General features: G+C 34.4%; 3 protein-coding genes across 3 annotated transcripts; 1 reads left to right on the top strand and 2 right to left on the bottom strand.

Moving 5' to 3' along the window:
* Nucleotides 1-1,439: 1,439 nt before the first annotated feature.
* On the bottom strand, nt 1,440-11,040 carry LOC143546356 (uncharacterized). The gene is made up of 20 exons (XM_077038040.1): nt 10,792-11,040; nt 9,866-9,969; nt 9,701-9,787; nt 9,488-9,563; nt 9,295-9,369; nt 9,153-9,206; nt 8,809-8,868; nt 8,606-8,722; nt 8,417-8,511; nt 7,757-7,962; nt 7,571-7,660; nt 5,760-5,767; nt 5,321-5,424; nt 5,067-5,232; nt 4,830-4,952; nt 4,653-4,735; nt 4,412-4,538; nt 4,294-4,323; nt 4,151-4,221; nt 1,440-4,042 (listed from the first exon to the last, which is right to left on the bottom strand). The coding sequence occupies exons 1-20, from the start codon at nt 10,831-10,833 to the stop codon at nt 3,679-3,681; spliced, it is 2,082 nt and encodes a 693-aa protein (XP_076894155.1). The 5' UTR covers nt 10,834-11,040; the 3' UTR covers nt 1,440-3,678.
* Nucleotides 1,719-3,389, top strand: LOC143546339 (auxin response factor 16-like). Its single transcript, XM_077038029.1, has 5 exons — nt 1,719-2,132; nt 2,242-2,607; nt 2,691-3,154; nt 3,233-3,269; nt 3,369-3,389. Exons 1-5 carry the CDS (start codon nt 1,719-1,721, stop codon nt 3,387-3,389), a joined length of 1,302 nt encoding a protein of 433 aa, XP_076894144.1.
* Nucleotides 11,041-14,743: 3,703 nt separating the features above from the next.
* LOC143546355 (homeobox-leucine zipper protein REVOLUTA-like) lies at nt 14,744-21,631 on the bottom strand. Its single transcript, XM_077038038.1, has 18 exons — nt 20,941-21,631; nt 20,121-20,280; nt 19,951-20,033; nt 19,771-19,861; nt 19,082-19,177; nt 18,878-18,991; nt 18,708-18,791; nt 18,472-18,627; nt 17,973-18,047; nt 17,780-17,886; nt 17,534-17,693; nt 16,565-16,756; nt 16,410-16,490; nt 16,199-16,333; nt 15,770-16,107; nt 15,560-15,665; nt 15,190-15,339; nt 14,744-15,071 (listed from the first exon to the last, which is right to left on the bottom strand). The coding sequence occupies exons 1-18, from the start codon at nt 21,183-21,185 to the stop codon at nt 14,922-14,924; spliced, it is 2,523 nt and encodes an 840-aa protein (XP_076894153.1). The 5' UTR covers nt 21,186-21,631; the 3' UTR covers nt 14,744-14,921.
* Between the last annotated feature and the right edge of the window lie 3,526 nt (nt 21,632-25,157).

The raw sequence follows: 25,157 nt of genomic DNA, 5'->3' as shown, positions 1-25,157 counted from the left end.
AAAAAAGCTAAACCAAACACCAAATTAAGCTTATTTTATAAAAAAAAAAAAAAGCTAAAAAAGCTATAAGCTAAAAATGCACTTACTATAGTAAATGTTTTCATGATAAGTATATTATTATTATTATTGTTGTTGTTATAGTAAAAGTGCGTTGTATGTATATGTCATCATGTCATGTAACTATAACCTCATCCCGGTCGTTGATTTCTTTCATGCTTATTATAACTAGAAATAAACAATATAATATATATTAAAATAAATTATCGTCAATTATTTACTTTTACTTATACATATATAATAATAATAATGAGTTTAAACATGTACGTATCTATAAAAAACAGATTATTAGTTGTTTATATATATATATATATCGTTACAGAAAACCGTTTGAAGAATCAAGTTTACATTTACAAGCCGTTTGTTATAGAGAGAGAAAGAATTCTGTTATAAAGGTAACTAACTGCCATTGCCATGGCTACTCTCATTGTTCTTCACAATTTCCATCTATTTTCTGAAGCTTCTAACTGACTTACTTGCTCATGTAATTCAACAGTGACGGTGATCGATCACGAACATCAACGGTGTATCCATTACAACAGAGCTTCTGTTAATCTACGTGCATTGCAACTTCTACTAATTGTACGTACCTTTGTATTATATGGAGTAAAAACCTGGTGCTTCACACCGAGAATTTCAGGTCAGAGAATTCATCTTATTTATGCTATCCATTATAGTTTTGTTTAATTATCACATACTTAATTGATGATATATAATTTGTAATTTTATGATTGAAGAAGTAATTTGTAATTGATGATATATAATTTGTAATTTTATGATTGAAGAAGTCATTTGTAATTGATGATATATAATTTGTAATTTTATGCTATCCATTATAGTTTTGTTTAATTCTACTTAATCTTTGGAGAAGTAGAATTAAAGTTAAGGATTTTTAGGAATAAATGAATACCTTAGGGCTTATACTTAACTTATTTAGGACACATACCATAATGGTATTCCCCCCGCATGTATTATTATTATTACTATTACTATTAGTATTATTAGTTTTGATATAACTGTTGAACTTGATCCCCTTTGTTCTGCTTCATACATATTATTATTATTATTATTATTATTATTATTATTATTATTATTATTATTATTAGTTTTATTAGCTCTTTACATAGCTATTGAACTTTGATTTCCTTTCTTTTGCTCCATACATATGTACTTAAAGCCCGAGGGTCTCTCTGGAAGCCACCTCTTTATCCCTTTGGATAGAGGTACGGTGTGCCTACATCCCACCCTCCCCAAACCCTACTTATAGCTTTGTTGTCGGTGGGACTTCACTGGGTATGATTGATTGATTGATTGATTGATATGATTGAAGCCTATAGCTCTTGTATATTTTATGTATTTTATGATTGATCTGCACACATGCTGCATGCATTTTGATTCTAGAAAACCAGTATAATATATATTTGTGAAACAAGAAGCTATCATGTATGATAGAGATAAATCATGATTAATGTTAATGTATCATTATATCTGCATATCATTCATTAGATATATTTGAATCTGACTGAATTAATTTTTCAGTATATTGATCCTACAAAACCAGTATTAATTAGTTAATTGATGATATAATATTTGTGATTGTTAATGTGGTAGTTGAATCCGACTTAATTCATTTTTCAGTGTTTTGATTCTAGAAAACAAGTATGAATCAAGCAGAGAAGCGTGTAGACTATAGACTATGGCACGTGTTAGCTGGTGATACGATTCACATGCCTTTCCCGAATTCGTATGCCTACTATTTTCCCCAAGGTCATGTTGAACACACACAGACAGATGTAGATTTTGGTGATATACCTAGGGTTCCTTCCATCTTTTGCAAGGTGATTGACGTCAAGTTACCGGCGGATTTAGAACTAGAAGAAGTTTATGCTAAGATCATGTTGATTCCACAAGATGCAAGCAGTATCAGCCCTAATCAACTTTTGGACACTCGTGTTGTACCTAAGATCCAATATTATGCAAAATCATTAAATGCGTCTGATTTAAAGAATTTTCATGTACCTCTGGATGGTGTAGATATGTTTCCGAAAATGGATTATTCAGCCAGTGCGCAATCAGTTAGTGAGTGTTGAGGATATTCGTGGTAATATTTGGGAGTTTAAGCATGTTCGTTATGCAAACCCAATTAAACATATGTTAACCATTGGATGGAAAGATTTTGTGCAGAGGAAAAACCTGGTTAAAGGAAACTCGGTTGTGTTCACCCGAGCAGAAAATGGTGAACTTTTTGTTGGGTTGAGACGTGGTGAGGGAAGGGGAAAAGCGAGGCCTGAAGATGTTATTAGAGCTGTGTCTTCTGCAGTAAACGGTCAACCATTTGAGATTACGTATTATCCTCGTGCAAGCACTCCAGAGTTTGTTGTAAAGTCTTCTATTGTAAATGAGGCGATGCTTGTTAACTGGTATGCTGGAATGAGGGTTATTTTGAAAACCGAAGGTTCGTCACTAGCAAGTCCGTTTATGGGAACTGTATCTTCTGTTGGTAATGCTGACCCGTTATACTGGCTTAATTCCCTATGGCGTTGCCTACAGGTATTTAGCTTTCGCTTATATTTTATATTTCTCGGTTTTCATCTTTCAAGAATATAATAAAGTGATAATATAATATTATGTAGGTAAATTGGGATGAAGAGCGAGAACAGTTGCAAAATGTGCAGCGTTTAAGCCCATGGCTGGTTCAGCCCACTGATATTCCAGCAATCGAGTTTAATAACACCCACCAAGTTCAGTTAAACCTCTTCCCAAAACACCCTGACGATCTGACCCTCGGTAGTAGTAGCTCTAGCTCAAAGAAAAACAACAAAGGTAGTATTCGACTATTTGGTCGGCAAATACACACTGACCAGCATTCATCAGGTAACAAAGGAAAGGAGATTGATGGCATGGCTTCTAGCGGTGACTGTGAAGTATTTCTGGGATCTGAAACTGTGCGGCTTGGGACGCTTGATCTTTCTGTTACCAAGTGGTATGAAGAAGTTGAAAAAAAGCTGGAAAATTTGTTAGGAGATAAAAAGTTAGGTGATTCGACTAGTGTGACGTACGATGATTCAGCAGCAGGTGTGGGGGAAGAAATTTTCAGGTACACAACACCTTTGGATATAGTACCATATTATGCCCATTACATCTAATTTTGTTTTTTTTTTTAATAATGGTGCAGTGAGCTTGCGAAAAAAGCAAAAAAGTTGACTGTGAAGGTAAAGTCACTCTAGCTTCTGATTAGCTTATTTGGATAAGCAATGTAAACACCTTTTGAAACAACTTTGCTTTAACCATTGTTATGGCGGGTTTTTTAGGAGATATCAAATGACCTATGATTGTTACGGTTGGTCATCGAAGCCATTGTTGTATGAAATATGAACCTACATTGTTGTGGTATAGGTAATCACTTTCTATGACTAAATATCAAATGCTATGCTCTTTCTTAACAATCATATGCATGCAATTTCTACGTTTATCTTATAACAATTGACTATTAGCAAGTCAAATATCCGACCAAAACAACTTGAAACATAAAGAGGTTTAAATTAATGAACAAAATACATATATCCAAATCAAACTGTGAAACAACGATCAAAATCTGTAAACAACAATAACCGCTACCTTCTACTGTACATCAATCTCTGCTGCACCATTTGACTTTTGACTCCACTCGATTGACCCTGATCCTGTTTCACTTGACGATGTGCCATTGGCTAAAGATTCGCCTGCTGTTGGTGAGCCAGGGGCATTTTCAAAAACTTCATTGTTTGCTGCATCCTTTTCTTCATCATCTTGGATGAAAGGATTAGGATCAGAATCAGATGTTGTGACGTTTGGTACCAAATCATCTTCACCAACCACCACTTCATCATCACTACTGTCATTACCAGCACACATACCGCCATTGGCAGATGTGACAGTCATAGGTGCGTCGATTCCTTCTATGGCGTCATTTTGAAAAGTAAACCAGTTTGAATTTGTAAACAAGCTGCCAGCCCCAGGAAAGAGAAAAAAAGGTTAACCACGAATTCAATATGTCCGGTTTTTGGTCAACATTAAGTTTTTGGTCAACATTAAGATTCAAGAAAGTACATACCTGCCCTGGTCATCACCTAAGCCAAGTGATGATATAACCACTTCAGCAGATTCATCATCAAAAAAGACCTCCTGCTTTCAATAATAAGTACTGCGTTAAGGAAACAAAATAATAACAGTTATATTGATTAATGAAGACGTTACCTCATCATCTCGATCAAGATTCTCATTTCCCTGAAAGAGAGTGAAATATTAGCATAAATACATGAAAAGATAATACATGCATGCATGCATACATAGATAAAGGGTTTTGCACACATACCTCATCGTTGTCATAAATGTTGTACCTAAATGCTTGACTTAAATTATTTGCTAAAGCAGCAACATCATAATCTGTGTCATGAACATCATCCTCATCGCTATCCCTATTATGTAGTGCACTGGGCCGACTGAAATATAGAAAGTAGAAATAATAAATCAGTAATTTAAACAAACACCTAAACAATTTATGAATTCTGAGTAAAAGATTATAATTTTCAAAACAAGACTTCATCGATTCTTACCCGCAAGCCCACCGATACACATTTTCAACAATGTTGCGTTCTTGTAGAACTGTAGTCTGCCATTCGTTCCATTCGCTGCTTTCCTATAACAATAACAAAGTAATAGAAAAATTAACTATTAAAAAACAAAGTAATAGAAAAATTAAGCAACCAGTCTTTCCAAAATAAACACTATACCTGTATATGTGTCTGAATGCAGCTATCACTATTTCCCAACTGTGTGATTTTATTGGCAATGCGCGTCACATGGCCAATATTTCCAGCTCGAGGTGCATTTCTTCCAGAAGCAGCCAGTGTTGGCTGCATAACTAAAAAAAATTGCTAAATAAAAATTCAATCTTTTTTCCATATCAAGAATCATATATGTTGGATTAACAGGATAATTGCTTTCACAAAATATACAGTATTTTATACCTGATCAACTTCATTAGAAAGAACAGGGCTTTTATCCGTTTGTAGAATCTTTTTCAAGAGATCACATTCTTGAAATAGGTGATCAATGATAATATTGTTTTTGCTTTCTAGTATAGTAACTATTATGCTCTCAACATGATGATGCAAAGCGTTATTATATGGGTACCTACACACAAATAACAATAGAAACTTAAGTACAACTTCACATTAAAATTAGCTACCGCAATCAATGGTTATTATATGTGGTAATTTACTCGAAGAAAAGATCGAGAACTCTTTGAATAGTTCCAGAGCTAATTAACTCTTGTTCAGCAATTTCATTCCTGGTCTTCAATAATACCGCAATGAACTCCACAATCTGCAATAAATAAGATAAATCAAGATTGAAAAAGATACTAAACTTCTCATTGATAAAATGATGTTATATTTTCTGGTTTACTAACCTTTAGACGATGTGTGACATCTGCCCAATCCGACCCGACCCAGGTACCCGTTTTCGAATCCGATTCTTTTTATGATTTAAAATTTGATTGTTAATCTTTGCAAATTTAACATTAAATAAATTATATATACATATACTTTTATATTACTTACTAATAATAATAATTGCTTTCCGCCGTCCCGCCTCTTCTCTCTTTCGTCGCCGTCCCGCCTCTTTCTCTTTCTTGTCGCCGTCCCGCCCCTTTGCTTAACCCTTAAGCCTTGAAACCTTTTTTTTTCTCTTAACTCTTTGCTTGTCCTTTGGTTCTTCCCGCCTAAGGATGTCTGCGCAGCTCCACGCGCCAGACTCTTTTCAAGGAAGCCTGCGCGAAGACCAGCTGTTCCTGCGATACGCGAGACGAACTCTTCTCGCATCGCGCTAAGAATTATAGTTCTCGCAGCGCGCTAAGAATGGTAGTTCTTCCCGCGACGCGCTAAGAATGGTAGTTCTTCTCGCGACGCGCTAAGAATTGTAGTTCTTCTCGCAGCGCGCTAAGGAATTGTAGTTCTTCCCGCGACGCGCTAAGAATGGAAGTTCTTCCCGCGACGCGCTAAGGAATTGTAGTTCTTCCCGCGACGCGCTAAGGTTTGTTCTCTGTCTGCCTTCGCCCTCGCGCGTGCGCTCGAATCTTCTCGCGCTAGACCTTAAGTCTTTTCTTCTGTTTAGGTCAGCCTGTATTCTTTTGTGATATCTTATCTTCTGTCTGAATAGTCACTTTCGGCGCAGCATGCGCACCAATCCTATTGGTTGACAGAAAAAGTGACTGACATTATCTTTTGAAATCTTCTTTTGCATGTCTTGAACAGTGTTTTCTCTGACTCCTCCCATGCCTTGACCTGTAACCTGTCAGCTTTTCCCCCATCTCCTGCAGCTGCCGGCAGATCTTTTTAATATCTTTTGCTTTTGGTTTCTTATGCTTTTTAATATCTTTTGCTTGATTTGAGAAGATCTTTTCCTCTTTTTAAGGGATTGTGTTCCCTAGGGTTTCCCTATATATAATACTATTTTCTTGTTATTTAACACTACACACACAAACACTTAAACCCTCCTCTGCTCTCTTCTCCTTGCCTTCTGCCGTTGTTCCTCAGCCGCCTCCTCTCTCTGCCTTCGTCTTTTCCCTTGTCCTGCCCAGATTTCCGGTAATATATAATATATAATAATTTGTTAAAGATACATATTACTATGCTAACATATATTCAAGGCATAAAACAAACCGTTAAACCAATAATCTCTATTTATAGGTTAACTTGTGCTTGTTTAAAAGTTGGTTCTTGCATTATCTTTCTTCGCGCCGTTTACAAGTGAGTAATCTCGTACCTAATCCCTTTTTATTTTTAATGTTTTGGGATGTTCATGTGTTCGTACAAACTTGAGTCTTAAACTTGTTTATAAACTTTTGTCGCGCAAAACCCCATGTGTTATGGACGTAGACTTGGCTGTTTATTTGTATGTGTGGATCATTAACCGTCTTGTCGGCCTATTCCGCAGTTTTCATGGATCCATTAGATGAACACGGGAGAACTATCGTTTATGATTTCTCTTTTGTTTACACTTGCACAGTTTTCTTGTTTTTGTGCTCAATTGGGAGCACGGGTTGAACTATGAGCTATGATCTATTAGGCTTGATCACAATCTGATTACACCCTTGTTGAACACCAGTTATACACATGATGCGCGCAGATATTGTTATCTATTTATATCTATTAAACTTGATTTCTCACCGACACGCAAGTGTTGACGTTTTATTTTAACACATGTTCAGGTTTGCTGTAGCAGCTTTTGGGAATTCTTGGACGCGTAGGATGTTTTCTTTTTGTTTGGACCTAGATTAAAATGTAACAAGACATATTATGTTATTTGAATATTTTAGGTTATGATATGATTTATGTTAATTTATGATTCATGTTCTGCGCTCGCGCAATGAAAATGTATTTATTAAATATTGACACCCAATAGTGTCGCGAGTAATGAAACAATACGTGGCGCCCCGATGTATAATCCGCCTTCGGTCGGGGTGTTACACGATGCTTCCCTAGAGGAGGCTTTAACTGGCCATATGTGGTTGGCAAAACTTTCTCATCGAGTGAAACATTTAGTAGGATTAACAGGTCACCTAATACATCATGATTATGTAATTAAGAATGTGGTTTAATGTATTAAAACATGATTAAATAGGATAAAACATTGAGATCATATGTACAAAACTCACCAAGTTTGGGCAGCATTGCACCAACAGTCTCTTGATTGATTTGCACGGTTGACTCGTACAAATTTTGACCACGAAAAGCATGAAACAGAAGTGAAGATAGTGATCTATTGGGATCCAATAAAGATATACACACAGTCAATGAGTGAACAAGTTCCGATTTTGAATGTGAATCTTCCAGTGCGTGACCAAATATCCTTGCAACAAAACTGATAAAAAAAATAAAATATATATACACGATTAATGTGTATATGTGTGAACCCTCAGGTGGGCTAAAGTGAAATTGCACTAATTTTGACGTTATTTTACTAATCTCGTGAAAATAACGTTAAAAGTGGCGGAAGGTTAATCAGGCATCATGTGGTAGCGTTGAAAGCCGAAAGACAAGGGTACATGCACCAATCGGCCGGTGTCCCAATGGTTGAGTGTTATGTGCCTTATGTCCAAGGCTTGATGCAAAACTACCATCAAGCTGGGGGTATCACCGGAAGCAGCCTCTCTATTCCTACGGGGTAGAGGTAAGGCTGTCTACATCTTACCCTCCTCAGACCCTACCATAGCTTTGCTATTGGTGGGATATACTGAGTACGATGATGATGATGATACACGATTAAAATCTTGAAAATAAAATCAACAGGTTTAATATAAAAAACACAAAAAGACCTTGAACTAGAAAGTTTAGTGGCAAGAGGAGACGATGTGTTTCTCGTTAATGTACATAAAGTTTCTGCTGCGTTGGCATGTACTTCAGAAGGGCTCTGAGACAGTGATATAAAAAAGTTAAAAAAAATCATTAAAAAAATAACATTTAGAGCTGTCATAATAAAGGTATAGATGAAAAGTAGTGCTTACAGAAGGACTTAATTTGTCCACTATCATCTCCAACAAATTGCTATCGGCCAACCACTGCATGACATCTGTAGGATTGGGATAGATATGTTCATCAGCTCCAACAAGCCTAACCAGCACCTGTGTAAAAAGATTATAAGAACCAGCAATTCAAAATAAAATCAACATGCAAGCCATCTTGCAACTTTGATTCACGTTCTGCTAACCTCCATGATTGATGTAATCCCAATTAAATCAACCAGCTGTTGGAAAACATATTGATGGGCCTGTAGAAGCATAAAATTATATAATAAATATTTGTTCAATAAACATAAAGGTTTTACAAGCCTGCATGTCTTTACATCTATATAATACTCTTTCCACTAAAAAAAAGCGACCAAAACCACATTTATAAAGTGACTTGCATTAATGCATTATATTCTCACGAAAACAGATAAGTGATGCTGAATTTTAAATTTAGTCAAAAATCGTTTAAGTGGATCTATGCTCGAAAACTTGTTAAAATAATGTAATGAAAAGGCAGCAAGCGAATCACAAACATTGTACTCACTTGAACATAATTCATTAGCGGGATTGTCTTCCGCATCATGAGACTTATCACAACCTACAAGACACAAAACAATTCTAATGTAAATTATTATATAATGATAATAGAAATCAAGACGTGAAAGGAATGATTCTTAAGAATATACCTTACTGAAGTAACCTGCCAGAAAGGCGCTATGTGGGCGGGTTGGTTCCAAGAACGAGAAAAGCAAATCCATGAGCTGCAAGTTTGGACAAGGAAAAAATGGTAACATGAACTTAAATATTAAATAAACGTGACATCAAACTACCAAAATAAGTAACTCCACGTGTACGAGACTTAATATCAGTGGGACCCACCTCCTCTTCCTCCACTAATGTCTTGAACATCACATCAACTTCACATGTAAAGATCTCGCAAGCCACAAAAGGGAACCTGAAGCATGAACAGATCTCAGTTAATAGTACTAAACACTGTTAAAACAGCATGTAATTATGTAACATAAAATAACATCCCATTATATCCAAAACAAAAAAAATCCTATACGTGTGTTATTATAATCAATGACCTACTTGAATGTACGTTTGCTATCAGCATCCTCCGGAGGCTCCTCTATGATATACCTTAATAAATTTTCAACTTGAACTCTATCCCGTAAGCTGTATCAACAAGCACCCGTAATAAGTATCAAGTAATCTAGAAGTTTATAAATGCCAGTAAAAGAATAGATTTATTACAAATTAATAAGACGACTGTTTAACGCTTTGCATTCTTGGATAATATCTTCTTCATCCAAGAGCTCGTCCAATGTGAAATTTTCCTTGTCCAAAATAGCCTCAACCTAATAAACGTTAAATATCATATTAAACATATATCACTAATAAAATCACTGTTTTACTAAATTCACGTAGAACAAAAGGGCACACGAGTGTCAAGTATGACAATTTAATGCATGAATATATCCCACGCTTTAAAACATATACAAAAACATGACAAGTTACTATTAATCAATTATCAGTTATCACTTATCACCACCCGCGCAGAATCCATACACTGTTAATATCTCAACTAATATCTAAAGAAACATTTTTTTCCGTTACACGTGTGACTCGCGAATCAACATTCTTACTCCATCTACAAGTTAAAACGAGCGATAAATAACGCTCTAATTCCGTGTATAAGATTAACATGAAAACAAGTGATTAAATAAATACCAACATTGGTTACAAATAAAACAATAAGCATTTGCCATGAAATTCATACTTTCCAAAATAAACCCTAAAAATGAAAGTCTCAATTTTTCATAAACCAAGCTTTTAAGTTATATAGTAATAATCTATTTACATAAAAAATTTCACACATCATTTCCTAATAATCTTTCTTTCCAAAAAATAAACAAACAAATGAAGCATCATAAACTTGGTAAGAATAAGTAAGCTATCAGCTGATGAACATTAAAAACCAAGTAATTAATACAACCAATAGCCCTAACTACATTACAGCTGACATTAAACAAAACCATTAAAACCCCTAATTTCATCAGTAACATAAATTTTGAATAAAATTAAACAAACACCCACATCTCGAATCGAGCCCACAAATCGAATTTGAAATGTTTGAAAAGTTAAAAAAATGAATTGCGATTAAGATTAACAAATCTTACAGGTGAAGAAGATGAAGATAAAGATGTTAGCTTCCAAAACATGTTGAATTGCAACTGGGTTAGATTAGATCTGCAAACTCTAAATTGAAATGGCGATTGGGCTATTTAAAAATTTGGAGCCAAACAAAACAAAACAAAACCCTAAATTTTAGATTTATTTCAGACACAAGGGGGGCCCTCCAAATGTTTATATATTCAACTCGGTTCAGGAAGACGGGTATTGTTTTCCGGGTCGGGTCGTCAAAATCGGATCAGGGTTTCACATAATAAGTGATGTAGCATTGTAGCATTCATGATGTGGCCAGATTATTACTTTTTGCGATTTTCATGTGTTTTTACTTTTTAGGGTCATCCGGTTTTTAAAATTGGGCGGGCCGTTGCGCAGTTATATTAAGTTGTCTTAGCCTAACCCGCGTTGAATTTAGAGTTTGTCTTGGGCGTTCCGCCGATAAAACTATACTGTTAGTTGTCACTTGACAGTTTTGTGTCACCATAGGTACAGAACTATCTGGCGTAACAATGGGACGAAAACTTGGGTGAGCTCGGGATCTGAACTGACAACCTCGTAAGGGCTGTTTCAAATTCTTCATTATCAATATTCACCTAAAAAGACATAAGTGGGGAATCTGAACTTCTGTTATCACGGAAAAACATAAACTTTCCTACCAGTAGGATGTTGCCAAGTGTTCATATAAAAAAAGAGAGATTTATTTTAATAACTAGATTATGATGTCAAATAAAGCGTCATAGGATTTTCATTTTGTGTCACATGTTTAACCATTACCTGGAATTATTTATGTATCCTTTAGTCCTTTTATTCTGCAAATGAATGTATCTTTAACATGATAATTTTAGCTTTTCAGTTAACCTTTAACCTTCACAAGACATGAGTATAGAAATGATGAATAAGTCTTACTCGCATGATAATTTTATTCACCGTATCATGTGAGTGGTATTTTTATAATGTAGAGAGGAATTTAAGGTGTTGTGAGTGGAGATGATTAAATAAGTGGTTGTTTTGTATATTTGAAAAGTTACTGTTCATCCCGATAATCTTTTGATATCTGTTGAAAGTGGTTGTGAGTAAATAATAGAGAAAATGTAATGATAAAAATATAAATAAAATATTTAATTGAAAAAAAAAACAAAAATTGTAGTGTTTTTTAATGTAATTTAGGATTTAAAGATACAGAAGATATCTGAATACTCTTTAACAATTTAATTTGTTTGTTCAAAGATATAGATGTCGTATCAAATTATGAAGTGAAGCCAATTAGTTTTCATTCGAAAATGTAGTTAATACTCCAAAATGAATTAACGTTGCAATTAAGTAACATGAGAAGAAATTAAATGTTCAAGAAATCAAAAGAAATTGTTTCTTTACGAATTATAACTAGTTAACAAACTTGGGCATAAAGCCAAGTTTCGGACCCGGTGTACCTGATCCGCGGACCGCGGGTACAAACCAGGTTTTAGATTCTCAAAAAAGTTGTATTCGGAACCAAACCAGACCCCATCGGAGCCAATACCACCTATGTCCTGGTCAAAACCCAGACCCGACCAAAACCCGATAAGACCGGTCAAAGCCTGACCATACCCAGAAGCAGTTTATGCCCGATTCTAGTTATAGGGGAAAAAATTCGGTTTTTGAACACTTCGGCAACAATAAATGTAAATGGGCCTAGTGGATTGAATGGGATTATGGGAGATTGTGGAAGAAGACTAAAATTTAAATTGGGCTAGGTAAAGTGGCTAACGTAAGGGGCCTGGCAAAAAAATGTAAATGGGCCTAGTTTGTTTTCATAAAGATCCTACACTAATGGGCTAAAAGTGAGGGGGTGTTTGTGCACTCACTAGGTTCCATAAAAAAGGCTCTTGGTTAATACACTTCGGGCCCCGGCTATAGCTCACATGAAAAATCTCGTGTTTAATGACCGAGCCAAACATATAAAATCCCGATACCATTATATCCAAGAGTGTGTTGCCCGGGAAGAAATTGCAGCCGAACAAGCAGGCGAAAAGAGCAACGAGACAGGCATCCTAACTAAAGCACTTGGGAGGATTAAATTCGTGGAGATATGAAAATTACTTGGGTGTAGAAATCTCACCAATTCAAGTTAGGAATTCGGGAGTGATTTTTGGCGGGCTAATTCCCAACCCAATTGCACGTCGGTAGTGCATTGGTTCGATCTTCAGTTTGAGGGTATTACCGGGATTCCTTAACCAAGCATGGATTAGAGTTCTAGTAATTATCCAATTAAATGTTTAGATATATAATATTTTGAACTTATGTCTAATATTATAGTCCCCATCATTTTAAGTTTTTAACAATACATATAGAAGGGACCAAGTCACAAGGGCAACTGAATTATTTTATATAAATAACTATTTACATAATTCCAAATTTAATAATTTTTACAAATAAACTGTCATCTACGATATACCGTTAACGTTTAATTGAACCAGATAAACCTTTAAACAAAAGCAGTGTTAAGTTGTTTACTAGTTTCTATAGTGTTCTACTAATAGAAAGAAAAAGCAGTTAATTTGTTTGAATAAAACATTTATAAATTGATATTGACCAATGCATAAAGTGAGTGATATGGGTTGATGCCTGATGGTGTTGGCCCTCAATAGAAACCCTAAATTTATGGCATAAAGCACTGCAAATTGACCAACACATGATCCATGATTGAGTTTGTGGGAAAGTGTCTTTTTAGGCACTAATCTGATTGACATATAAAGAATGTCATGACAGCAACAACACTAGTAAAAAAAAAAAGATAAAACATGTCAAACCCAGATCAGGACTAAATGGACCACACAAAACAACCACAACCCACTAACCTACCCCTTAAAAAATACATTCAAAAAGACAACCTTTGGGACCACTAATTCTCAAATCAAAGGTAAAACCACACATAAAAGTTTTACCTAAGCAACTTTCATTGAATCTTAGGAGGAATGAATTTAAACTGATTGGTTTCATGACAAGCCATCACCGAACACCCTTTAATTAGCCGGATGTTCAAAAACCGTTAAAACCGAGCAAAGTAGATTATTGTCCAAACTGACAGAAACAGTTTGGTCCTGTTCAAAACTTGGAACCGTCCATGTTCCCTAACAGGCCGATTAACCTTTATCATATATATATTTCATTTTCGGAATATGTAGAACGTATATTTATCATAACAATGAACTATATCATTTTAAAACTTTTAACACAAACTAATGATTTAGAAAGACGATTCAAACAGCCAAAACCGAACAGTCAAATCGTTAAATATGTAAAACCAATCATTCTAGCCGACCGACACAATGCAATAGAATGGATTATCACCTTAGATCACGGGAAATGATCCTATAAAAACAAAGAGTTATGCAAAGCGAAAAAAACATAAAAACATATTCAATATCATTAAAAAGTTAAGGTTTATTAGATTTTAATAATCCCTATTGAATAATATTGACCGATAATAATCCTTATTCATTTTATCGTCACTGACGTTCCCAAAATTTAAAAAGTTGGCCCCAATGGTTCCTGTTAAAAAAGACTTAACGTCATTATATTTTTTTTCCGAGTTTCCATATTTCAAAGTATAAGTATTCTTTCTTACTCTATAAAACTGTATAAAAACAAGGAAATAAGTGACAAACGGATTCGATTACATCTTTAAGCACATCTTACTGATCATATGACAAAAATAGAATAACGATCAGGCGTTTCTTGAGACCATAGTTAGGGTAAAATGATGAAAATATAATAACAACCGGTTTTGTATGTCATTTCATGAAACTGCAGTCAATGTTTCGCTCAAGAATATTCATCAAAACCATCAACATATGGTAATCTAAATCAAGTTCACGTTTGATTTCTAAACAATCGCTATAAGTATCAAGAATCCCTAATTTTAAAAAATAATCATATTGCTAACTTTAAATCCAAGCACCCTTTAAAGTTTAAAACAAAGCTAATACAACAAAAAGAATAGCATCACGGAAACAAACAGTCAATGCTACATAGTTCATACAAAAAGCGAATACCGCCATTCCTAAACAAGTTTTATCCGAGCGTTTTCAATCCTAAACTTCACCAATGGGCAAAGAGTCCAAAAAATACCCATAACTTATTACACAAATGACCAGTTGACAAAAGAGAAAGCAAGACAATGAACACTAGTTTCATCTGCTGCTAGAACCTTCCATGTTACCGCTTGTTCATACGTTATGTGACGCCCCATTGCCGACATACAAATCCCACCAGGCAAATGCGTGTAGCCCTGAAAATCCGCATAATTTACATAATAAAGACGCATAAAGCTGTGATCTTTATTATAGAAGATTAAAGATGCCGAAAGTTGTAACCTTTTTTTATTAAAAGGAGGTTGAATTTAGTACCTGTTGCATTATCTTGGCAAATTCGGGAACCAACGCCTTTCGTCCAGAATCATCGAACATTTTGTCTAGAGTGATGTCTTGTAAGGAAACAAGAGTTGTCTCCAACATATCAAGCCCGGCTTGATTTGCAAACATAAAAACCGGAAGCGACTGGAAACCGCAAAGAAAATAATATTAGATTAGAAATAGGTACCGTCTGGATTCAAAAAAAAAAGTCTAAAGATGTTTCAAACTTGGGGACCAAAACCATAATCAGGTCAAACCACAGGGACCATCCATGTAATTAATTCTAAAACTTTTGACTGTAAGTTTTTCGGGTCAAACCCGTTTTCCACATCTTAAGAAAAAGATAATGAGATATTGATCATACCTTTAAAGAACAACACAAAATGGCATCTTGATGTTGCCAAAGATCTTTCAGTAGCGAGTCCCCAACAACTGAACCCGAGCTTAGCAAATCTGCTCCTAAATGGTACCTGAAAAAGTCAAACCACAAATTGGTATCAGATATTCTCAAAATGATTTACAAGAAGCAAAAATTAAAAGAACAAAAAACTTTTTAAAAAAGAAGAAAATTTACGTGTAGCTCTGGCAGATCCATTGAGCTAAAGTGATTGCTTCGGGTGAGCCGGGAGACGGTTTGGGTCCCACACACGGGCTCAAACCCGAAGGTGAAATAGCCATAGCAACTCTCTGAACCGAATTGATCACACTTCGAACGTATTGTCTGGCCATTGTAGCCACACTTTCAGCTAAATTATTCTCAAACGGGAACTGAAAAGCGATGGTTAGAACCGATCTCGCGGTTTGGCACGTTGAGATGTCGGTTGAACCATGGTTTGTTGTCGGGGCCACGTCTAGACTAGAGGTTAGGTCAAGCGTTTGGTGTGTGGTTGCCATTGTGTTCTTTGCATCACCCTGGTTAACATGGACCAGTTAGTCAAATTGGTCAAAGGAGAAAATTTTAAAAATAAATAAAAATTATTATCATTATTATTATGAACTCAACTGATTTGGGGTCCAAGGGGATTATACGAAATCCCGAGGGTACAAGTGGCGCGTCGTCCGGAAACATCTCATCAATCGGGGCAAAAACGAGCTCGGAACAAGCTCCCACAGCATTTTCATCGATCCCATTGCATAACTAAATTCAATAAAAATCAATAAATCATCAAAAGTATATATGTGATATTAAATAATCAAAATGTAAGAAAAAGTACCTGCAAGAGATGAATGTCACGAGACATAAACGGATCCTCTTGACCAAGTGCATGACCTTCAAGTCTTACAACTTCAAGCATCTACATGAAAGAAAACATAAATCATAAATTATAAATTATGAAATGAAAATAATATTAGATAATAAGAAAAATACCTCTTCGTGTTCGATTGTGTGGCCAAGAGGCATAATAATTTGGCTGCCAGTAAATCGGGTCGGTCTCATTCCAGGATATGTGTTATACGAATTGGCTTTAACCGATGCAGCAGAATAAGCATCTACATTGAAGTCGGCCCACTCTGACCTATGCTCCCTCAAAAACTGAACCAGCACCGCAGGTGGCACGTTCTGGTTAAAAAAATAACTGAGTTCAAGAAATGGTTTGATCGAAAGTTGACTCAGATTAAAAGGCGGGAGCTTGTTTTGACTAACAAAAGTTACCCATTTGGCCCGTTTTGACTTTTGAGTAAATATTACCCTTTTGGCCCATACCATATATTACCCTTTTGGCCCGTTGTGACTCTCGGTTCAACCCAGCTTACCTTTCTCTAGGGGTGCAAACGAGCTGAGCCGAGCCCGAGCTTGAGTTCGGCTCGTTTTGATCTTTATTTATAAAGCTCGAGCTCGGCTCGTTTCATAGTTTTCCAAGCTCGAGCTCAGCTCGGGCTCGGCTCGTTTAATATTATTAATAATTAATTTTTTATATATTTATAATTATATTTGAATATTTATTTTCATTATAACTGTATATATAAAATAATATATGTTATTTAGTTATTTTTTTCATAAAATTATATATATATATATCAATTAATAATTATTAAATATAAATGTGTGTGTGTGTGTATATTTATAAATGACAGGCTCGGGCTCGTTTAAGCTCGGCTCGATCGAGCTTTTTCACAAGCCGAGAGCTTTTTCACAAGCCGATCTCGAGTAGCTCGTGAGCAGCTTGGCTCGTTTGCACCCCTACCTTTCTCAACCCATACCAAAAAGATCCCATTTTGACCCGTTGCCCCACCCGCCAAACTTTTGAGTCGGCCCATTCTTACCCCAGATCAACCAAGACCCAAATTGACCTACTTTCTCCCGTTACCCAACCCGCAGGCCCGTAAAGATACTCACTTGAAACAGCATGGAGGCCTTTGCACAGAGAATCCCTCCAATCATTGAATTATTAAGATTCTTAGTTGAATTCACTGCAATAATTACGTCTTCAACACCATCACAGTTCATTAACGACCACCCATCGTCACTAAATCCATTTATGGCATCATTGAAGCCTCTATAAATTGAAGCAAAATGTATAATTTAAGTCATATAATTATTGTAAAAGTACTAACACAAAAAATATCACAAAATTATATTAACCTGCTTAATCTTTGACTTAATGTTCTCAGAACAGCCGGCTGTCTTCCCAATCCATAAACTACCTCTCCACTTGACTCCTGAGCTATTTGCCTAATATAGCGCAACGCCTACATCCGACGCACAAATTAATAAATAAGCATAATCATGAGAGTTGACATGTTTGAATAAATAATATTAAGAATATTTGACTAACCGCAATGGTCATCTTTTGGGCTACAACTTTGGAAGATTCATAAAGTGGACGAAGAACCTCGGGCACACTCCACGCCTAAACAATTAAGAATTAAACATTTTAGCAATAATTTGTAATGCTAATGTTTTATTAAACCAAATAAACGAATAATCCTACACGGGTAGATCATTTGTAGGGTTGCTCAAAAATCTCATCGCTCATGGCTAGAACGAAAAAACCTCACCCTAACTTTTAATAAATATAAATTATGAATTTTGTAGATTATGCATATTATGTTTATGTCAAATATATTTGTTTTTCGTTTTATATGTCAAAATATTTGTTTTTCGTTTTATATGTATATCAATACGTTTAAAAATATGAAACTCATTATTTAAATAAACGAGCTAACTTGACGAGTGTGTAAAGTATATATGCGCCTCTTATATATTTTGTAAAGTATGTAAAGTATATTATACCGAATGGGTACTTAGATATAATATTAAAATAATTCATTTACCTCAAGATTCAAGTGATCAACTATGTGTATAACGGACCCACCGCCTTCACAAGGGCGGATAAGGTAGCCACTTGGCAACATTTCCCCTCTTACAAACTGAGCAACAGCAGCCGGATTCGGGCCCGCACCAGAACCAGATAAAGATCTCTCACACACCTTACATGGCCAAAAAAAAGTGTCAAAATAAAAATATATAGAATATGATAAAAAGGGTAAAATGGTAATAATACACATACCACGAGACTTCCATTATCTAAACTTGCTGTGTATCTTAAGGTCCAGAAATCGCGTGCAGGAGCTTGTGTGGTTGGGGCAAAAGTCTAATACAAACTCATACATTTATTAATTATTTTATAACTAAATATCATTATAGAAAAGGAGATATTTAATTATTATTTATAATTACCTGCATATATACAAGTTCGATTGTACCCCCATTTCCGGCAGGAAACATTGTGAGCACTTCAAGGCTCCGGCAGTCACGAAACCAAGAAGGACGATCTTTAAGGATCTCTACAATCTATAAACCATGAAATTTATTATAAACAAAATCAAAAATTTAATAAATGATTGAATTTTCCAAATAGAAAATATTGTTGTTACTTGTTACCTTTGTGGGCTCTAAACTTACAAGACCGCAGGCTCTAGCTGCCACTCCACTACAACTTTGTGAAATGGCAAAGATCCCAACCGAATCCGGACCAGGCTGGAAAAAATATATGATTTTTGTTACTATGATATTTTAATCAAGGTTATTACGGGTAGTTGAAAAAGATTTGATTTTGACAACCAATTAGACATTCTAATCAATGTTATTATTAAATTGGACAAAAAGATTCGATTTAAATGACCTATCTAGGCATGTTAATCAAGATTATTATTAACCAGTCAAAACAGTCAAAAAGATTCGATATTGATAACCAATTTCGAGGTATTAAACAAAATTATTATTAATTAGTCAGAAAAAAAATATATAATTTTGACAACCAATTAGACCTAATAATTAAAGTATTATGAGTTGGACAAAAAAAAAGATCATTATAACCAGTTTAGACATTTTAATCAATATTATTATTTTTGATTAGTCAAAAAATATATGATTTTCACCACCATTTAGACATTCAAATCAAAGTTATTATAAGTACACAAAAAATATAAAATTTTTGATAACCAATATAGACATTTTATCAATGTTATCATATGTTAAACAAAAGGATTTTGATAACCAAATTAGGCATTTTAATCAAGGTTATTAAGAACTAATCTGATTTAGATTCTATGAAACTGTAAAAATATAACCTTCATCCCAGGCATCTGGACCCAATCAACAGCAGTTCCTGTAGCCTTTGAAAGGAACTCTGTCAAGGTCTCTTCGGCAATCGAGAGGAGTCTACAAAATCCAAATTAAAGAACATATCACAATTTCCATACAAAAAAGAATATAAATTTCCCAACTAACATATGAAAAGACCAAATTACCCAGCCGGGTTGTTAGCATCTCTCAAAGAATGCTGTGGAGTTGTAATAACAGACTCACAACTCGCATCGGTAGCTGCAGAACCCTGCAAATATCATTGTTTTTTATCAAAATTGGATCTTGTTTTGTGTAATTATTAAATTTAAGCGTTAAAACGTATGAATAGATATACTGTGTGCATTTGTTGGCGCATAAAACCGTTTTCGCATACAAGCTGAGACACTTGTTTTTGTAGGCGATCATTTTCCTCCATTAATAACTTGTTCATGGCAGATAGCTTCTTGTTAACTGTTTGAAGTCTAGAAGATTCTTTCCGTTGCTTCTCTCGACATCTAAAAGCAACAATAATATGATTTTAGCGTAAATCATTAAGCAACTTTACAAAATTCATTTTTCCTTTTTTGATTTTGTTCTGAAAAATGTGAAATCACTTGTAATAATTAAATTTAAAGATCAAATTTACAGCTGTAAACACAAAATAGTATGATTAAAATTCACAAATCATGCAATTTTACAAAAGCCCTTTTTCCCTTTTTAATTCTGTGCTCAAAAATATGTAAATCACATGTGATAATGAAATTCAAAGATCAAATTTACATCTACAGACACAAAAATAAATGCAAATCATTAAACAAATTAAACATAATTTTTTTTTCCTTTTTTGATTATGTACTAAAAAATATGAACTCACATGAGATAACCAAAATTAAAGATCAAATTACATCAATAAACACAAAATAACATGATTAAAACTTCACAAATCAAGCAACTTTACATAAGTCCTTTTTCCCTTTCAAATTATGTACAAAAAAATGTGACATCAAATTTAATTATGACATTCAAAAATTAAACTTTACATCTATAACACAAAAATAATATAATCTAAGCATAAATCATTAACAAATTTTACCTACATTCTATCTCCCTCTTTTTCTCAGCTCAAAAATGTGAAAAAAAAAACATATGTAACAAATTAAAAGATCCAAAGATACCTGCGATTTTGAAACCAGACTTTGATTTGTTTAGGTTCGATGTTGGACAAAATAGGGCATTCTCGGATCAGCTGTTGTCTCCTCAAAGAGCTAGGTTTTGGGCACTCTGCATAAACTCTTTCCAAAGCTTCAACTTGCTCAGTAGTATACCTCACATACTTCCCATTATCCAGCTGGTGTTTGTTTATGCTATTATTATTATCACCCATATCATTATGCTGCTGATGTTGAACCACCATAGCCATTTTCACCAAAAGCCCTGATTTTTATTATCAAGTTACAGTTTTTTTGCAGACCCTTTTCAAGAATCTTGAAATCTTGGAAAATTAAACAAGACCCAGAAAAATTTGGATGTAAAGTTTTGATTTTGAGGTTGGTTTCAAGAAACCCAGAAAGAAAGATGGATTTTGGGAGGTGGGTTAGCTGAGGAAGAAGAAGATTTGAAGGGTGTTTGAAACCCTAGACATGGTGGGTGTGCAGGGGAAATTAAACAGCAAAACAACAAATGCAGAGAGAGAGAGAGAGAGAGAGAGAGAGAGAGGATTATTAATGGGAATTACACATAGTAGAGATGCATATACACACACAGAGATAGATACAGGTCTGAGTTTGTCTGAGAGCTAAAAAGAAGAGAGAGAGAGAGATGTGTTGGAAATCCAAAAATGACAGTGTTATATGCTGCTGGTGTGCGCAGTCTCGAGCCAGCCTTTGGCTTGTGCAATATATAAATACATATATATATTTATATATTTATATACTAGCTTTTTTATCCTAGTATTACTCGTTTTTAATATTTATATATTTTTATATACTTAAAATTTGATGATAAAAGGGTTTCATAGATAACTAAGATGTGTTATAACCCGGTTTAAAAGTTAACTTGGTTTTGAGAGTCTCATACCCGTGAATTCGGGTCAAATCCATGAGAAACCTCCATTTAAAAATCAAACAAATCTGGTGACTCCAAAAAAAGGAAGCGACCAAATCACGACACGTATGATTTTTTATTTTTTCGTTTATATATATTATTAGTTTTTATCTCCCGTATTACGAGGGTTGTTTTATATTGTTTATTCTAATATTTATTTATCTTTTGAATTTATATTTTTTTATTGTATGAAAGTTAATAACATACTTATAGTTTGATGATAAATTGTTTCACAATAAACGAGATGATATAACCCGGTTTAAAAGCTATATGGTTTTGATGAGACCCAATACCCGTTTATTTTTTTTACTATAAAATTGGGTTTTTAATTATAAATAATATATATGAAATTTAATAATATACTTATGATTTGATGAGACCCAATACCCGTTTATTCTTTTTACTATCAAATTGGTTTTTTAATTTAAATAATATATATATATATATATTTTAAAATAAATAAGATATTAATTTTTTATTATATCCTATTTTATAGGATTTTTACATCAATAATTATGAAAATAATTTTTAATTTAATGAGATGTTATAACCCGTTTAAGGAATATCTGGGTTTGGTAAGACCCATACCCATAAATTCGGGTCAAATAATGAGAAGCCTCCATTTAAAAATCAAACAAATCTTGTAACTGCAAATAAAAGGGGAGCGACTACATCGCGACATGTATGATTTTAATGTCTTCGTTTATATATATTATAGATATAGATATATACATATATATATATTTATTTAATCTGTACATATATATGCTATGCTGATCTAGAAAAATCATTTATTAGAACATTCCTATTCAACCATGAAATTATGCTAGTGATGTTTTTATAATTTAGAGAGTGATTTTGAGTGGATGAGAGATAAAATATAATGAAACTTTTTTATATTTAAAAAGTTTATGTAGTACCTTATAATTTTTTTTAATATTTATTAGAATTGGTTGTGAGTGAAGGAGATATAAAAACTAGTGATAAAGGTCTAAAAATTATCATTTAATTGAAAAGTAGTGATTTTTAGTGTAATTTTGGATTTGAAAATACGGGATTGGATGTGAGTGCTCTTATGCTTGTATAAATGTTTGGTTTATTTGATTCTAATAATTTTAATTAAACATCGTTGGCTGATTATAATTTTAACTTTAACTGAGTTTATTGCAATTGGTGGTTCCAAATTTAAAATAATTGGCTCTCAGTGGTCCTCCGTTAAAAAAAAACTTAACGACGTTAGTTGAGATTGATTAGTGTTTTCAAATCGATTTTTTGAACTTCCAGTTAACAAACATTAAGTCGTTTGTAACATCTTTTTGAGCTAATTTTACATCAATCGACTCATATCATCGTTCTAATATAAATCCCCAAAATATCATTTTCAAATTCAGGAAAAGTTACTGTTAAGATTTTATTTGGGGGGGGGGGGAGGCAGATAGAGCCAATTTTTTTTAATTTTGGGTCACCAATCATAATAAACTCGGTTGGGATTATTATTATTCAAATAGCTTTTAGTTGAGATTGTTAAAATCCAATAAGCCAGAATGTTATATTAATTTTTTTAGTTATAAAGCGATTGTAGTTTATAAAAATAAAATTCTGAGTACTTTAATAATAAAAGTGAAGGAAAAGTTGAGACCGTAAGTTTATTTTGATAATATGTTGATTTTTGGCTTTCGAATTAGGGGAACTCGTCAGCTCGATCTACAAATAACAATATTGCCCATACCAGTAGCCAGAAAACTCATGTTAACTCATTTCAACATGTTACAATTTAATTCGATCGTAAATAATTAATGGTTTAAGAATATGTTTTATAGAAAATCTTATATATCATATGAGTGCGAGGTATGTGACACATAAGCGATTAAGGCTTTTATATTTCACATCCGCTTACATGTGTTACAAGAGATGTTAAATGTGTGTAACATCCTAAAATTTATAATGTTGAATAAAGAAAGTTACGTTTAGTGATTTCGCGTTATTAATTAATTAATATCGAGTAAAGAACGGATCATGGACTTAGATTAATTGAGATGGGTTAAATGAGAATGGCCTTAGGTCCATGGGCTTTAAGGGATATAAATATCCCCTAAACCAACCTAAAACCCTAAACCCTCATTTCATTTCCATCATAATCTCTACACACTCCAAACACACACACACACCATAAACGAGCAAGATCCGAGAGAGAGTAAACGTTAGTTGGTATTAGATCTTATTACACGAGATCTAGAGGGCATAAACAAGCTAACCAAGATCGAACGAGCGCTAGAGGTATGTTCTTGACCTTTAAAGTTTACGTAGTATTGAACGTTTTTACTTAAAGTTCCAAGCTTTATAGTATATACGGGATATATATACGACCGAAAACGGTTAGGGAACGTAGTGGGTGATGTCGAACCATAACAAGGGTATTAAAATCGCCAAAATGCTTGATAAAAACCAAACCCGTAGCTGAACTGGGCAACTTCGCCTGCAAAACCATAACTTCGCCTGCAAAACCATAACTTCGCCTGCAAAGCTTAACTTCGCCTGCAAGCTTAACTTCGCTTGCAAGCAAGTTCGCCTAACTAATTAACTTCGCCTGAGTTAAGTTCGCCTAAGGTTTAACTTCGCCTAAAGCTAAGTTCGCCTAAGGTTTAACTTCGCCTAAAGCTAAGTTCGCCTAAGGTTTAACTTCGCCTAAAGTCAAGTTCGATTATAAAATAAATTAAAAACCTAATGAAAAATGTGTTAAGACAGTTAATGGAAATAAAATTTTTCCAAGCTGACCTGGCAGCTCGACCCCAGCCAGGGGCTCTGCCCCTTGGACCCTGCTAGGGGCTGCCGCCCCTAGACCCCGCTGCCCCCGGACCCCTCGTTCGTTGTGGGTTATATAAAGATAGAAATACAACATGAGTAGTAGTAGTTAATTGATACATGTAAATATTATACAGTTAGCCGTGCACAGCTCAGTAAGGGAATAACGATTAACGGAGAGCGTAACAGGATTCAGGTGAGTTTCTAGCCCCAATTATGTGTTATGTTTTCGGGGCTGTGTGCATACTCGATATGTTTGTTAATACGCTTATCCTAAGTGATAAGTGTATGCCTTATGTGAATAATGTGAAATGTATGAATGGTTGCTTGATGGTACGTGAACGATCTTCGGATATTGCACGTACTGTCAGGTTGTAACGCTATGTATAAGGTAAAGTATGATACGTATGCTTATGTGTATGAACGTGATAAAGTTAATAAAAGAAGGAAATGATGGTTGAATGATTGTATGGTTACGAAGAGGGTA

This window comes from Bidens hawaiensis, unplaced genomic scaffold, assembly GCF_021521415.1.
Source record: "Bidens hawaiensis isolate Kalapana, Puna unplaced genomic scaffold, B.hawaiensis_p1.1 tig00014334_1, whole genome shotgun sequence".
NCBI classification, from domain to species: Eukaryota; Viridiplantae; Streptophyta; class Magnoliopsida; order Asterales; family Asteraceae; genus Bidens; species Bidens hawaiensis.
Note: the sequence above shows the minus strand (reverse complement) of the source record. Positions and strands in the feature narration are given on the sequence as shown.

Bases quoted from the DNA above. Each gene is read 5' to 3' on its own strand.
- LOC143546339 (XM_077038029.1), top strand. From the start codon at position 1,719: ATGAATCAAGCAGAGAAGCGTGTAGACTATAGACTATGGCACGTGTTA. The intron at 2,133-2,241 runs GTTAGTGAGTGT...GATTTTGTGCAG, and splicing joins ATTCAGCCAGTGCGCAATCA to AGGAAAAACCTGGTTAAAGG. The intron at 2,608-2,690 runs GTATTTAGCTTT...AATATTATGTAG, and splicing joins CCCTATGGCGTTGCCTACAG to GTAAATTGGGATGAAGAGCG.
- LOC143546355 (XM_077038038.1), bottom strand. From the start codon at position 21,185: ATGGCTATGGTGGTTCAACATCAGCAGCATAATGATATGGGTGATAAT. The intron at 19,862-19,950 runs GTAATTTGGTCT...TGGATTTTGTAG, and splicing joins GATGCTAACAACCCGGCTGG to ACTCCTCTCGATTGCCGAAG. The intron at 17,694-17,779 runs GTTAATATAATT...TTCAATTTATAG, and splicing joins TTAAGTCAAAGATTAAGCAG to AGGCTTCAATGATGCCATAA.
- LOC143546356 (XM_077038040.1), bottom strand. From the start codon at position 10,833: ATGTTTTGGAAGCTAACATCTTTATCTTCATCTTCTTCACCT. The intron at 9,207-9,294 runs GTATATTCTTAA...TGTGTCTTGTAG, and splicing joins TGGCAGGTTACTTCAGTAAG to GTTGTGATAAGTCTCATGAT. The intron at 4,539-4,652 runs GTAAGAATCGAT...TCTATATTTCAG, and splicing joins GTGTATCGGTGGGCTTGCGG to TCGGCCCAGTGCACTACATA.